General features: G+C 35.3%; 1 protein-coding gene across 26 annotated transcripts in view; it reads right to left on the bottom strand.

The window, feature by feature from the left end:
* Nucleotides 1-15,454, bottom strand: part of Tm1 (tropomyosin 1) — a 34,424-nt gene extending 18,970 nt beyond the window's left edge. For 10 of the 26 annotated variants that reach the window (XM_072896980.1, XM_072896982.1, XM_072896986.1 and 7 more), the window contains exons 1-2: nt 15,314-15,454; nt 15,070-15,195 (exon numbers count right to left, since the gene is read on the bottom strand). In XM_072896980.1, coding sequence (XP_072753081.1) covers nt 15,070-15,195; nt 15,314-15,427 — 240 coding nt within the window. In that variant the 5' untranslated portion in view covers nt 15,428-15,454. Of the gene's footprint in view, nt 1-5,351; nt 5,962-13,119; nt 14,358-15,069; nt 15,196-15,313 lie in introns of those variants that run through there. The other 16 variants (XM_072896970.1, XM_072896971.1, XM_072896968.1 and 13 more) reach the window with 14 other exon arrangements.
* Nucleotides 15,455-17,437: the final 1,983 nt, after the last annotated feature.

Below are 17,437 nucleotides of genomic sequence, written 5' to 3'. Positions count from 1 at the left end.
TTTGTCCTACAATTCGATCGAAATTGATTGGCAATAAATTTGTAAATCAAAATGTATTTTTATCAGATCTTACAAAGTTTGGATTCTACATTAACACTTCATGGATAAAAATCGATACAATTCTCGCGAAGGAGTGGATGTAATGTAAGAAAATGATAAAGTCAAAATAAAAAATTTAAGATAGATTTCATAAATAACAAATTTATTAAAACGTTGAGGTATATAAAAAAATCATGCTTTTTCTATTTTTCTTTAAATAGTGATTTATCTAAAATCGTTTTTAGCAACATTTGTCTTATTTATCCTAATATACCCTAAATAGGTAAGAACTGTAAAATAAAAATTGCTCTATAATTATTCGATAATTGTTTTTCTGCATAAATGTTACGAAAGTGATTTCTCAAGTTTTCAAAAGAACCGATATTACAATATTTTGTAACATTTACATGCGAGATACCCGCTAAGTATACATACGTGATTGACATTCATCTGTAAATAAATTCGCTCGAGGCGTCGCCAGAAATGTAGAGGAAAAGAGAGGGATGAGAGTGAAAAGAGAAACATCGATACTCTGTTATGTAAACTTCTCGAGCTTCGGATAAAGACCCGATACACACACTGTCATTTCGAATCCTCGAGATATCAGATCGTCCGTCTGTCGATGTGCGATCAAATCCAATAAGACTTGCCTTATCGCACCTTCGTATCTAGTTTATAAGTGTGTATGTGCATAAATCCGTAATTAAGTCAACTGTGGCGATATGCGACGCATCGTATCGCCAGTTATCATTGTATTTGGAATCGCGAAAAAAAATCGCGATGTCGCACAACAACACATTTCATTGCTCATTGTCAGTAACAAAAGCTTATTATTAATGCGGCCTGAGCGAATGTCTATCTTCATTAGCTTTTATAACCGCATCATCGAAGTGCACTCTGTCGCGAATGCATGCTGAAATTTTTGCGATGCATTTTCATTTCTAGGCCGGGAAATAAAATGTAACGTCGTTTCCGCCTATGCGTATGTGTTAGATCTTTCGTGAAATATATAACTTTGCAATCTATATTTCAGAGGAGAATTTTCATTGTAAATTATTTGAATTTTTATTATACGTCAAATATAATATCTTAACGTACATAACTTGTATTCGATATGAGATTATAAATATTTGATCGTAATGTCAAAATAATAATGTACAATCTAAGAAACTTGAGTGAAAAATATATTAAAATTTGTCAACTTATTGCCTATACTATTATACAGGATGTTTCAAAAATAGCTGGCCAAAAATTTTAAAAGCATATTCTACTTAGGATGAAAACAAAGTTATATAAATATAGATTCGAAAATGTTTCCTTTCTAAATTATAAACATTTTTTACTTATTGTTAGAGAATAGACAACATGTCTCGCATGAGACGACTCATGGATTGTCCTTCTAGTAGTCACTAATAACATGGTTTATACGTTTTCCTGATTTAAATCCCTAAAATTTTTGTTTGTAAGGACATCTTAAAACTCTTATTTATACTTCTGTTGATACTGTGGAAGTCCCTGAAATCTTATTGTCTATTCGTATGACAAAATATAAAATATACCGGAAACTTTTGAACGTTCTCAACAATTTATGAGACGTCGATATGAAACATATATTGATGCGGAAGGAAATTATCAACAATTTCTTTAATGAAGTGTTCTTACCAAGTTTGTTGTAGATAAAAAATATTTATAATTTAGAAATGAAATATTTTCGGATCCACGACTTTTTTCATCTTCGAAGTGAGTAGAATATACTCTTAAAATTTGGCTACCTATTTCTGATACACCTTGTATATAGCATGAACTGATACGTGAAGAATGACTTATAATCTTCCGTAATTAATGACGCAACGAATGCATGCAGTTTCCATGAGTTTGGTTCAAACTTTCAATTAGGATACGCTGGATTGTCATTTTATACGACAGGATATTGAAACGGTCGATGGGCTTCTTTGATACGCTCTGATGATAGAACTAAAATATGCATTCTGGACGATGGACTCGATATACAGTATTTGCAGTATTATTCTATTTAAATACTTGTGAGAAATACTGCAAAACATTTTACATCAACATTTAGTGATAAACAATATTCATTCAAACGGAATGTAATATATGATAAATATTAGAGAAATGTGAAATATCGATTGGCACATTTTAAAAAATCATAAATCTCTCATCTAAATTATACAATTTAAATATTTTGAAATAACATATTAATTTCAAACATAAAAACGTGTGATACATCGATTTTACAAACATGGATTCTACACACATCAAATTCTATTTTCATGACTCACTGCACATTTACTATAAATCGCTGAATTTACATATAACTGTGTATCATTGTACCCGAACTATCACCTAGCCTTTCAATCGTTTGATTGTAGTTCTAGGAAATATTTCATTAAAATTTTCCAAGAAATTTTTCGCTGCACATTAAATAATATTTAAATATTTAATAAAATAAAAAAAATTGTCTCACTTTTAATTATAAACTATCAGCTTTAAAGTGTTATAAGAATATCTTATAACACTTAAATTTGGATTTAAATTTTCTTTACATACGCAAAGACACATTCTAAAAATCCTAAAAATATTGCAAAAAGTATAATCCAAACGCTTTCTTATATAACTACAGACTTTAATCGCGTATATCTTAACACTTCGTAATCTCGATTCGATATCGCATTTATACTTGCTGTTAAAAACGATTTTCAACCGTACGCGTGCATTACAACAAGATGCGCGCATAACATCGCTGCTTGCCAATGAGAAAGATGCAGCCAAGATTGTAGTGTAAATCCGTTAAATCGAGGCTGATGAACGCTCACCAACAGGCTTCGGCTCGCCTCACTTGTGCACACTTTGCCACGTAGCTGTGTGCTTTACGCATGCTAGCGTACCCGTGAATGAGCAAAGTGACTTAATATGCTGTAACTTTCAAGCCCTTCCCCGTAATGATCTCATCTTTTCGTCGCGAAAAATTCTCAACGTGTAACGGGCGATTATATCGGTGATATAATCGTTATAATTCTACTGCAAAATATTATGATTTAAAGTTGGATTAAACTGTATCACATATTTTCATATGGAATTTTTAGATAATAGTAATAGATAGTAATTTTGCTGTACATCTATTAATTGTAAAAAAAAATTTATCAATTTTTCACATGATAGTACTTTTTATATACAGCACACTTATCGAAAAGTTATAAACGAAAGATATCTGCACTTGCATGGTCCGAGCATTCATATTTATATAAAAAAGGCATTGTAATATATATAAAAAAAAATATATAAGATTTCTGGAACAGTAACCTGCACAATAGCTAATTCATATGGTGGTCTTGCATTAAAATAGAGTCTAACGAATTAGTGCATAGCGAAGTATATACGTGTGTGTATGTTATATTTCATATTTATACCTTTATACTATTTATATTTGCGGATGTATTGCAATAAACAGTGGTTTGAAAAATAAATAAAAAAATGTTTCAGAAAATATAGTAATATATAATATAAGTATAGACATTAAGTGTTACATTATAGTTCTTTACGCGGTTAATTAATATTTAAATTACAACATATACAGCTTCAGGAAGTTGTAGACTACATATTTATCTCTTGCACAGTTATTCAAAACGCTAGAGGTTTAATGTCAATATATCTAATAGAATCTGAAGTTTAACGATGAAATTATTCTATTAACGTATTCATGATAGAATATTGCAAATAGAATTCATCACAGATAGTTCAAAGTTTCTTTGAGATATATCTCGCAACTTTGTTTACGAGCTGATATCGCCAACGCTTATCTGCATTATCGCGTAATTTCTCTTCGTATAATGTGAATTCATGCAATAATCAATAACATAAAATAAAAGTAGATATTTTGAGAAAAAATACATTATCAAAAATTACTAATAATATACTATTAACAGATGGTTTTTGCGCATATTTCATCAGTAAAAGTAACACTTTTTCGTTAAACAATTCTCATCATCATTTATCTGATAACGATCACTCATCGTGATTTCAAATATTGTGGCAATAAAATCGAGCTAACAAAAAATTAATTCAATCATCAAACGATAAAATAAATTCTGGATATACATGATTTTTAAAAATTTAATTCAATAAAAAAATAATGCTACAATAAATTCTACAGAATAAAACATTGAATTTCTTTCTAGCTATATTTCATTATATAGAGTATTTAAAAAATTACAAGTTATTTACATGTACACTCCAACCAGTGAAGAAATAGTTTTCAATTTAATGAAACGATAATATCTCACTCATTGTACAATTAACAATTATTTTAATTCAAGAGACGTTTGTATAATTGAAAAACATTCCACATAAATTCATGAGAAAAAAAATAGCTTCATATATCAAATAGATAAAAATTATAGGTTCATGAGAAAATTTCGACAAGTTCTGCCTAAAATAACGGATGTCTAAACTTCAAAGATTATTCGCACGCGCGTACCAATTTGTTTGATGAAATCGACGACGAATGAGAACAACTTGACGATAATCGATCTCGGTCGCGCTCTGTTCGCAATAAGGCTCCCCTTCCGTTATAATATTTTGACGTGCACAAAACGCAGGATTCTCTCTCTGTCCGCGTATCCCGAAGGGCAAGCGCGCGTTGGCTTCCAAGCCGGTCCCCGAGTCGAGTGTATCAAGAATGTCTCGAGCGGGAGTCGGCGTGCGCTCTCGGCTTTCCTCCCTCCCGTTTCCCTCCCGCATTCGCCCTGCCTGACGACGACGTGCCTGACACTCGCGATCGATTCTATACCCGTCGCGGACGCCGGCTTTTGGCGTTTCGCACGTTTGCTCGGATTCTTTGCACGGTCGATGAACAAGGACTCGGGGAACGGCAGTGACTCACGAAGATCGTAAGAGCGGAATCATAAATTGATAATGTGCGTGCAGAGAGGGCTTTATTTTGAAAATATACCAATTACCAGATTAAAAAAAAAATGCAAAATTCCACCTACTTTAACGATCGAAAATTATTGCTTTTATTATTCATTCGCAACCAGTGGTATGGCTGTCGCCATGTCGATTATTGCCGAAATCTATATTGATATCTCGCAAAGTCCCGAGATATTATCACGAGAGACTACGAGGCGAAGAGAAAGAGAGAGAGAGAGAGAGAGAGAGGGAGAGAGAGGGAGAGAACGACAGAGAAGAGACAGAGAAAGAATGATCGCGAACGAAGGGAGCGCTGTGGAAGCTTTCCGAGGGTCGCGGGCAGGAAGAAGACACACGAAAGGAACATGATCTCTCGATTCACTCACTTCCTCGCGACGCATCACTTCCACCTGCAGCCGTCTCTGATATTCCTCGCACTCGTCCTTGTACTTCTCCATTTCTTCCTTCGTCTGTCTCATCTTCTTCTTGAGCACGTCGAGGAGAGTGCCTTGCACTTGTGCCGACATGCTGGCCAATATAGGATCTTGCGCGATCTAGCGTGTCACGTTAAAACGTCGCGAACCGAATTTCGCGAAAGAGAAAAAGAGAGAGAGAAAGAGAGAGAGAGAGAGAGAGAGAAAAATAGCACAACCGCACACACGTTCAAATACTCGGGCGACGACAACGGCGAGCCGGTCCTCCTGTTGGAAATTCCACCGCTCGTTCCCACGCGAATTCAGCAAGAAAGAAGACTAATACCCGGCTAATAACGACGCGAGAACGGATATGTCGTTTGTGTCAAGAATGTACGAGACGACCGGCGCGCGTGCGATACAGACAGAAGGTTACGTGTACAGGCACCGGAGCTGTCGTGCACTGACGACCACTGACTGCGGCCGCCGTTGTTGACTGGAGCGCAAGATGGCGGCGACCGGTCGACGCGCGTGCGCGTCGCGTCCTTTCGTGTGCGCCAAGTAGTCCCTCCGGCGGCCCTTAATAAGGGCGAGTCGGTTCTACAGGTTTTTTTTTTTTTTCCTTTTTTTTTTTTCTCTCTCTCTCTCTTCCGAAACCACGCGACTTCCGCGTACGTGCGACGGTGACGTTCGGCATCTCACGACATCTCCACGCGGAGAGATGGTGCGTCGGCCGCGTGGTCCCCGCGCGACCGCGTCACAAATCGCGGGGCACACGCGCACACGCGTGCCCGGGTATCGCTACGCCGATCGACGTGTCGCCGCGCGCAAAGCCCCGGAAATACCGCGCCCGTAGCGAGCGCGCCCAGCCGTTCGAATCGTCGGGCCTGACAACAATTCGTACGTTGTTCCGAAGCATCCTTTCCCCTTCTGTCTCGATACTTGTCTCTCTCTCTCTTTCGAGGCAGACTGCTTATTTCGTGACCAGCGTTCTTTTTTCTTTTTCTTTTTTTGAACGACCGAGAGGTGAGAGTAGCCTTGCCAGTGGGATCGATAATTATGGAGAGTAATTGTTGCGCGGTCGAATCGGTTTTTTAAATGGAATCTCCGATACCTTGGTCATTGTCCTCGAGTGGTATGTATGTAGTTTTATAATAATAAAGTGCATTATTGAAGTATTTGCATAGATTAATTATGCAGATGAAATTACAATATAAGGTACTAAGGAAAATATTGATAATAAATTTTGTTGCAATTATGCGATTACCTTTAAGAAATTTTTGTTTTTCTATTGATTTATAGAAATTTAATAATTCTGTTATTAATAATTGCTATCAATAATTTTCTTTTATTCAAGTATGTTGTAATTAAATAATTACATTCTATTAAAAATTATGATAAAATATGAGAAAATAATTTCTTATACAATGTGATAATTTATGCAGAATTATTATTCACGATTTATGCACAATATTTTCAAGAGAAGTTTTAAAATTTTGGAAAAATAATTAACAATGCAGAAATCTAAATTTCAAAATAATTTAATTGTAAATAATCTAAATATATATTTACATCGAATTCATTTAAAGAATCGATTTCAATGCCTCTTCTGATCAATCTGAAAAATGTATCGTTTCATCCTCGAAGCAGAAAATTCAAACATTTGTATTTCAAGTATTCTAAGCTTCAAGGCGTAAAGAGACACATCTAATCAGATTGCATAATCCAATATGTCACGTCACTCTTATAAGATATTGACACGTATAGGATTCTATATTGAATGCCTTTTATAAAGCGGTTCTCACAAGAATATTTATAGGTCTTTAGAAAATATAACACGATAATTCCGTCCTTCCAATAACACACAATTGAAGTTTATAGGTTGCGTTGCGACCTCGTGTAAAAGCGTTTGATATATTCAATATGTGGAACTTTGTGATGGCAACTGAATTATACGCATTCTTTGATATAAGCGTTATCAATATATTTTTATCGGTTAATATTAGATGCAATTTAATATATATATATATGTATATATGTTTACCCATAAATCGAATCTCATAGTATGTAAAGTTATGTGTATAATATGATATATTTTTTAACTATAGTTTAATATATTATAAAAACAGAAGTGACAGATGAATAAAACTAACATCGCGGAGGAAAACTGTAATTAGATAATTCCCAAGGTTATTTTCATACTTTTAAATCGCATATTACAAAATGTAATATTACGAAACAAAATATAAATAGATGACAGATAATATACAATTGCATTAAGCTGTTGAAATTCACCTTAAAAAGTAGTATAAAAGTGAATAAAATTTACACGATTGATCTTTCGATAATTAATTTTTTTTAATTTTTGTATAAAAACAAATTTGAATTATTATCATTATTTTTGAATGTTAACTGAGAAAAGTAAAGACTTAATTATTATAATTATTAAAATTAAACAAAAAAATAAATAATTTATTAAAGAATGTTGCGCACTGATTTCCAAAAAAAAAAAAAATGATTAAAATATAAATAAGCAAGTTATAAAGCATATTGTAAAAATAGACTTTGCATCTCGAAAAGGCTATATATACATATATATACATATATATACATATATATACATATATGTTCTCAATTCCTATCAATTCTAATTTAAATGATGCACTCGACACTACGGTTACGATGTATCTTGCGTTTTGATATGATGCAAATCTCACGTTATTGTGGAAATATGTTAAATGGGCGATAAGCATTGCTGATGTTTGCATAATACATTGAAGTGGAATGTACAAGGATAAACGTATTACTAGGATTTCAATTGCAACTTTTGCTACAGCATTTGTTATGCATAATTATATATTTTTACAAAATGCACTATTAGTGCAATAACGCAAATTATATTGAATCCTTATTAAAACATTTTACTTCGTAATTTCTGTAAAGCTCATACTTTATGATATACCGTTGATCTTTAATTAAAGTCATAACATGTACGTGATCATAATTATAATAATCTGTTATCGCGAATTATATTTCTGATAAGTTTGGCATAATTCAAATTAATCTCAATTCAGTTTTCAATTTCATATACATAATTCCTACAATATCTTACTATTATTTGATAAAAAAAGAAATAAAAATTTTTTAGATTTCTTTTTAAAAAAATGTTAAGATTTCTGTAATTATAATTTATAAAAAAAAATAATATTTATTTTTCTGTACAGTTTATAAAATTGCTTTTCTTGAAGATTTTCAGTTTATTGTTAATTTTATGTAATATAAAATAATTCTGAACGTTGTCATATACGACGTTAATCTTATAATCCTTCTTGATTAACCGATTATTACCTTTATACGATGATCTATCTTTCATTTAAACGCGTCTCATTGTTCACATAACATTTTTTATCATTTTGCGAGAATATCCACGAAATCAAATTAATCCCAGTTGATCTAATTTCACATAAACAGATATTTTATTCGACGCACTGTGTTAATTTCGGCTGTAAATTTATTAATGCAAGAATTCAACAAGGAATGTTCACATCTGTTTCCTTGGTATTCAACTTGGCATTGATCCAATCATGTTTTCAGTTGCTTTCGTAGCTGATTTTTTTCTTCCTTTGTTTAACTTATAAAGTAAAAAAATGCAAAAGCAATTTACAAAAGATTGCACGGACATCATCTTGGCTTTCACCTGGTAAAGAAGGAACGTTCATCTGTCATAAACATCGTGCACATCAATCGTAGATGGTAGCATGTCGAAATACCGAGAAATCGCGGAATACGGCAAAGATAAAGCCGATAAGAGAATAACGAATAGCAATGAGGAAGAGCTGCAAACATCACCGCGCGACAAAGTTAAGCGAAATTAGCGCGCGTTCCAAATTCCTGCACCAAGCGTGGGTGTTTCACGGGAATAAACGGATATTTTCGATTCACGCTAATGCGTCTTTAATTACTGATACTTTTTTGTCCTTTTTTTTTTTATCTTTTACTGCGATGTTTTAAGGCACGATTCCTTGAACAACAGGCCGCATCTCGTCGACGAGATTCCTCGAAAGATATATACGAGGAAAGTTTCAAAAATAGAGTACACTAACGTTACCATATGTACCGAAACGCACTGCCTTAACCGATTTATAACCCAGTAGCAAGTCTTAAACGTTTTGTTGTTACCGTGTATTTTGAGATTATTATTCATTTACAAAAATGTCTTGATTGAAAATCCGTCAAATATACAGATGCATATAGTAATTCGAATTTTATTACAAATATATTATTTTAATTTTATTGTTGTATGATCTTCTCTGTGTGCAAAAAGATTTTCGGTCAAAACATGTCAGAATTTTTATTCTAGTTCGAAGCTCTACAATGTAACTTTTGACAATAAAGAAATTCCCCACGTTGTTGAAAAAATATTACAGTTATATTAAAACATACAGTTATACTAGAAATGTATTTACTGATAAAGTCTAAGAAAGAAAATGGGATAAAAATACAAGGAGGTTTTTATCTGTTTGAAAAAAGCTTTTAAAGAACTCAATTACATGAAGAAACTTTAAACTTTCCAAAAAAACTGAGGGTACTATGTCAAAGCTGTGTGTGTAAAATATGTCCGAAAATTTCCTAATTTATCTTCCAAATGACTTTACGTGTTTTTTCAACAGTACGAAAAATTGCATTGTCTTGCAAAAGTTCGACGCCTTTAAAAAAACATTTTTCCAGTTATGAAGATGTGAAATATGACACATGAAATTGGCTTACAAATTTGAGTACGGGCAATACAGAAAATATAGTTGGAATAGGTTTTTGCATTTCTTTTTTTTTTTTAAAAAATCGGAATAAAACGCGATTAGCATTCAAGAAATATACACATTTACAATCTCAGAAAATATAATATATAATCTCGAAATCTTACAAAAAATAATAAAATAATAATAATCTTAGTATCTCTGATAATTTTAATTAATTTGAAAAAAATTAATAAATAAGTAGATTACAGGTAATGGAAGATTTTCGCTCACGGAATGCGAAATAGAATATGCTATATGTTTGGTATTCTTGAGATCGTGTAGGCGTTTTGCACTAGAGCTGATATTTCAGCAGTGCGTTTTCAAGGCGCGCATAACTTGCCGGATTTATTCACAGACACAGACTCCGCGAGAGCTTACGCAATCCGATCTCGTAGTCCCGAATAAAAGTATCGCTGGATCACGGCCGTAATGTATTCTTAGAATGTTGACGAATTGCGTGTTAAATTGTGTAGACGCGCCGAATTTATATGTAAAAGGGCGGGGTCCCGAAAAAAAGGAACGGAAGCATCGTCGAGAGGAACATCCCGTAGGGGATCGTGGGTTCCCATTATCCGATGACGGCAATCACTAAGAAGTGTCAATCATCGTCAAGACTTTATTTAACTAGATATTACTGGCAAGAAAATAACGACAGATTATTATAAAATAAATTTAATTTCTCGCGATAAAAAATTAAGAGCTTGTTTAATGTTTTGAAACGATTTCCAAATAAAAAAATTACACAAATATTGCACAATATAAATAAAATCTTTTCTCATCTTTTCTTTACTCTTATTTTTTTTTCGTGACTGGTTCTATGCATTATAAGTGAAATTAGTGTCACGATCCCGGATGGCATCGAAGCATCATGTAATACCTTTCAGAATCCTATGATTCGATATACCGTAATGCGGTGTACTTTATTACATGGTTGATATACTTTAACATAATGCAGATACTGACGCAAGCGAGAAATATTTTTATTCTGGCTTTTTTCAATTCCAGCTATTATTAGATACTTCACATTCTTCTAGAATCAAAGATAGATGATGATCTGTCCATTTTTTTAACTTTTATGATTAGATAAAAATAAAAATAAAAAACAATATGAAAAGAGTGTTCTTGGTGTCAAGTATAATTTCCAAAAACATTTCCGAAAATGGATGCGTGATCGAATAACATTTGCCTCAATTAATTATTCATATATATGTTATAATATATTCTTTGATAGTAATTATGATTTTTAATAAATATAACATTTTTTATATACAATAACTAATAAAATATAGCTGATAGAACGATATCATATACGAACTTTGATTGTATAAAGAAATTAATTGCAACGAATAAATTGACATCCTATTCAAATCAAAATTCATAACGCATGAATGCTTTATATACGGCGATAAAGGAAATAAATAAAACGTTTATGCTTGAATTAAATTGACACAATATGAGACTCCACGCGACGTGACGTGTCGATTTCTACTCCAAGAAGAAATGCAGAGAAAGCGAATTAGCCTTTTTGAATATGAATTATATATGCGACGCATTATCTAGCAAAACTGATAAAATATATTACATATATATATATGAATCTCTAACAGATGATAAACTAATAATCAACACTTCTTAATATAATATCCAAACATTTTGATCATGAAATTAACAAAAAAATAAATTAATTTAATTTTTGAGAAGAATCATATGATGTATTTTGCTCCGATTTGAAAAAAAAAGTTTTGGAAAAATAAACAAACGACCTGACAAATGCTTTCGAGTTACAAAAGACACTCAATGCATGATGCATTATTTAATTTACGACGGCTTTCTACCGGTGTATTGGGCACGAGAATCGTGTGCGCGTAACCCATTGTCCCCGTTCAGTAACCCTAATAATAAATGCTGCTTGTCGCCAAGAGGATCTTGTACTAACTAATACATCGTTAATCTTTCTAAGAATTTTCTTGGCTCTCGCCCGAGGTGTGTCTTCTGATGGAATTTTAATTATTATTATTAATATTATTAATACACATCAATATATATGTGAATCAGCCTATATATATCTAGAATATTGACAAAGTGAAAGTCGGGAATGTCAATTAATGATCTGGCATCAAATTAATATTTTATGTATACCGTCACAGTGTCGATCAAATGATTAAAGAATTTAATATAACCAAAAAGTGATACAAGTGAGTTTTTGTAAGAATTGAATATTTTTATTTATAATTTAACAAACTCTAACTCGTTTTTTCGGAATTAAAAGAAATTTACATCATTATATTTTTTAACATTTTAATTTGATTTTATTTAGAAAAAAGAGGGTAATTTCAATATTTGAATATTCAAATATTCATCTGTCACTTGCATTTTGATATTGCATTAAACAATTATTCATTATCCCATTAGATTATATATATTTATTACAATTTTTATTTCATCTCAAATATTTATTTCCCAATCAAATGAAATTTAAGATACTTAAATATTTTGCGTACTGTTTGAATAAATTATCTCAATTTTTTATATAAGATAATGTAAATACTCTGGATAATAAACTGTAATAATTCTAATTTAACGGAGCACTAAATGAATAATTGGATAATTTATAATATATTACGATATTATGTTATTTGTTTCCCTCTCATTTATGTTTAATTAGCGTCGGTTCTTTAAATTAATTTTTCTCAAGAGAATAAGTCGAATAAGTTTATCAAACTTTCAAGGATCAATTTCGATGAAAATATTCAAGGAAAGAAAATAAAATTTTTTAATTCCAGAACGTTTACTGAATTCGTTATCACGCGACCCTGAGGACCTCTTGACCGGCGCTATCAAGGTCTCGCCACGTGACGACCTTGACGTTTACCTATGTACCTACCTACCGGCCTTTATCGGCGGCACATTGTCATTCATCGTCTTACGACGTGCGCGATACTGACCCGCTTCAGCTGATTGCCCATGATATTCTGCAGTTCGTTCTTTATCAAACTGAACTTCATCATCGTGTCGCTGGAGAATATGGAGCAGCCGAAGGCGAGCCCGGGATAGTCGGCGCATCTCTTCCGTCTGCGGGCTTCCCTCTCGGCCTGGACCTCCGTTCGTTCGCTGGGGCAACGTAGTTTAGCCAGCTCCGCTAATTCTGGGTCTTCCTCGACGTTGACCGATTCGTCGTCGGAGTTTCCGTCGCCGCGAGCCCTCGCGACCGCGTGCTCAGGCTCGGGCGAGCTGCTTTTACTCCGCGGATCGCTCTCGCGATCGTCGCAAGTCTTTTCCTCATCGGGGGACTCCTTTTTGCTCGCCGTCTCGTCGCGTCTCTCGCAGACATTCTTGCTTTCGTCGAGCGCGGGAACGTCCAGGCTACACTGCGCGAGCCTTTGTCGGACGTCGTCGTCTCTACGATTGTTCTCGTCGATCTGGGTTCTCGTGTCCTTCGTCTCGGTCTCGCTGATCTTCGTCGGCCACCTCGTGTCGAGGGTGACACGCGACACGGGCGGACAGGGGGGTTCCGCCGCACCGAGACGGCAGTCGACCGCGTCGACGGTCACCCCGGCGAGTGACGTCTCGTCGTCAGTGATGTCTTTGGTGATACCAGCAGGGCCACACTGCGCGGGTCCTCTGCTGGAGGCGTCGAGACGTCGTCGCGTGGTATGTCGCGGATGATGCTGGTGACCGCGACGTCTCGTTGTCGTTGACAGCGCCCGTTCCATGGTTACCGTCCAGCTGTTGTCGGGCTCTCGTTACATCTAACCTCTCCTCTCCTGCCCCCCCTCCCCTCGCCCTTCTATCGCACACGTTGTCAGCGCGACGATATGCACCGCTCTACTACCACTGCACCAGGCACTCCGCCATTTTGTCTGTCACTGATCGCAGCACACGTTTTTGCCCGCGTCACGTCGTACAGTGTGCCGGTGTGATATCGTCTCACCCACACGCGCGTTGCACGAGAAACGAAACACGGTGAACCACGCCGTGCACTGGGCATACTACTGTGTGTCTGTCTCGCTCGCGCGTACAGCGAGCGAGAGCAAAGCCCCCCACCGCGCGGGTTCAGCGGCGCGGGTAGGGAGGTCCGAAGATTTCCGAGCGGACGACGCGGAAGTTACGCGTATCACGAACGGACTGTGCTTTTGCTTGTGCTCGTGCTGTTTGTTGGTAAAGGACAAGTGGACGCGCCGCTCTCGCTCTTTCGGCAAAGATTGCGCTTGCGCGAACTTAGTCGCGCCATCAGGCAGCACGCGCTTGAACTGTCAGACTGTCGGTAATTTGCACCGCGGCGGACGCTGCCGTTCCCTTGTGACTCCGCGGTCAAGAGGCCCTCTTTTCGATTATATTATAATTTAGGTTTGTCAATATTTAACGTACGAATTCAGATTTGTTAATTTATGTAATGTTCCTTCAAATTTCCTATTTACATGTATCGATTAAATTGTCTAATGCAAAAAATTAGGTTAGGCAATTATTTGCTACTTGCGAAATTTCGAAATGTTTTCACTTGTCCATCTTGGGTAAAAAGTCATATTTCTTATTTCTTTCGCACGAATACAAATATGAAACGTAAAAGCTAAATATTTCTCTTTGCATTTTCCAAGACTTGTGTGATTCCTTAAAAGTCTTCCGAACTTTGTATTAATAAATAATTGCTGAATAAATATAAAGTTTAGGGGAGACAATTAAACTCTCGCGTATAGAAAGTTTGTGGATTTATCAGAAAGTAAGAATCGTCCAGAATGAAATGTCATATAAATATATTTAATTTTCGTGACCGATCGCTAAATTAAAATAAGTTTATAAATGAAATTTATTTCTCATTTGAATGTAGAATAGATTGGGCAACGATGCTGAAGACTTTTTCGTTTGCCGAATAATATAACAGTGTTTGCTTGACTTACATTTTGCAGAGCCTTGTCTTTCTCCTCCAATTTTGCGTTGACCTGCATAAGAGCTTCCTGAGTTTGATCAAGCTCGTTCTCGATGGTCTGGATCTTCTTTTGGAGAGCACGAGCCTCTTCCTCAGCCTGTGTAGGTGAAAAACATCATTTTATTATCTTGCAATTACTTTAATCAATCATTGTTTAATTTGCTGTATATTTGTTTGTATGGCGAAAAAATTATTTTCTTTTACATTATTTGTACCTTTTCAGCTCGTGCATTCGCGTCGCGAGCTTGCTGTTCGCAGAGCAACGCGCGATCCATCGCGTTGTCCTTCTCCAGCTTCATACCCTGCATCTTCTTCTTGATCGCGTCCATGATGGTATTTGTGTCTTCTCACTCGTCCACTAGAAGGAAATCTGTAGCATCGAATAAAAATATAATTATAAATGAATTAAATGGAATCTACGATGGAAATTACATGTTCTCCAGGTATTTATACGCTAAAATATAGATATCATCTTTTGATGATTATTTAGACGATTATACAGAATTGTGTATAATAAAAAAAAATTTTGTCGTAAAACTAAAATATTATAGCGATTCGAAAAAATATGCCTCTTACATCTATGAGAATTGTTACATCATATTGGTGAATTCTGAAATTCGATAACAGTAATTTTTATTAACTATACTCGATAATGAGTCAGAAAAATATAGTCGATCGATCGATTATTTTATTGAAAATTAATTACTGGCATCTAATTAGCATCTTTCCTTTACGTTATTCGTTTCTTTTGCATGCTAATCGAATCTTAAAGCAGTTTCGACGAGCGATTAATTATGCTCCATTTCTTGCGAACAGTCATTTTCTTTGTCTAAAGAGAGAGGAACGCGATCTAGTGCTGCTTCGGAATAATATTGACCATAGGATGTATTATTTTCTGGGCCATTATCCTTTTGTTATGGCGTTTCAAGGATAAGGAGATCCACACATCATAAGGAAACGCGTGAAAATAAGAATCTCTCACTCACGTGGATTGAGAAAATTCTGGACGTCTTTCGCGCGGATTCGCCATTCGAACGGGCGTCCATAGGCGTATATAATTAGCGAGCGACCGGATATCCTATTTATAGAGTCGCCTTGTCGCTGAGGAAAGCCCGGGCCGGTGAAGGAAGGCTTGTTCGCGCGCGCGATATTAAACGTCTGCCGTCCTGCATGTGACGTTGCTCAGGTATGCGGCTCCCGGTATGCAGGAACAAAAATCCGTCGCGACTGCATCCTGAACGACAAGACGTTTTTACGGCACGACCAAGAGGACGAAGACGCGCCAGGGATGTACGCGCGCTTTCCCTCCCTCGATGAAATCATTTTAGAAATAGCTACGAATAACCGTGAAAATGCTCCGTCTTGAGACGATATCTCGCCACATGGTTTGAAATTCAATGACAGAATAATTTATTGCGATACAGCTAGCCCATAGGCAGGGGAAATGTCAAGTGTACATGACCTGACGAACATTAATATTGATATGAAATGATATTTTTAAATGGGATTTTAATGAAATAATGAAAATTATTTATTATTACTAATCACTGTTGTCAAATTATTATTTTGCACAAATATTTGATCTTTATATAATCTTTATACATAGGATAATCTTCTAATAGAACCATTGTTGATTTCTACATTTTGTATAAAAATATACAAAATGTTATGATTAATATAAATGTGAAATGCAAAATCGTCATTTCATATCAATGTTAAAATATTCGTCAAAGAATCTACGCAGGAATCCTATGCCTACGCCACTGCAATTGCATGGTCGAACTGCATCTTTGCATCCTTGCTATCTTCTATCCAAGTGAATACGCGCAGGATTCCAAGCTAGCTGGTAATCAGAGATGCTGGGTAAGCAAGGAACGAAAGGGAAATAGAGTTTGCGCAATGTTTAAAGAAGCAGAAATACTAACCGAAACATTCTACGAAATTGAGTGAGGAATGCCACGCTATAATAATCATATATATTGCTTTTATAAATATTTACGTGTGTACTTGACAAAACAAGTAGGAGATGAGATAATCAGTTACATTGAACTTGCATTCCTCTTGCATTTTTTCGCCTGTAGAATATTTTATAAATAATAGTTACAAGAAATTTCTCTCTCATCGCGTAATAATAATTAATAACGGTAAAAGAATTTGCTATAAATCGAAAGTTGGATCGAGAAAGAGCAGCGAAATTTGATTTGTCGAGGCGCGTGTTCCTCTGATCCAAAAACTCGCGTATCGCGACCGAGGGTTATTTTTACGTATCAAGAGCAAGAGGAGGGCAACAAGAATCGTTGCCTGCTGTCGGCCGAGCCATTTCGGGTTACGCATCGCGA

This window comes from Anoplolepis gracilipes, chromosome 7, assembly GCF_047496725.1.
Source record: "Anoplolepis gracilipes chromosome 7, ASM4749672v1, whole genome shotgun sequence".
Classification (NCBI taxonomy): domain Eukaryota; kingdom Metazoa; phylum Arthropoda; class Insecta; order Hymenoptera; family Formicidae; genus Anoplolepis; species Anoplolepis gracilipes.
This window is presented reverse-complemented; position numbering and strand designations above follow the sequence as displayed.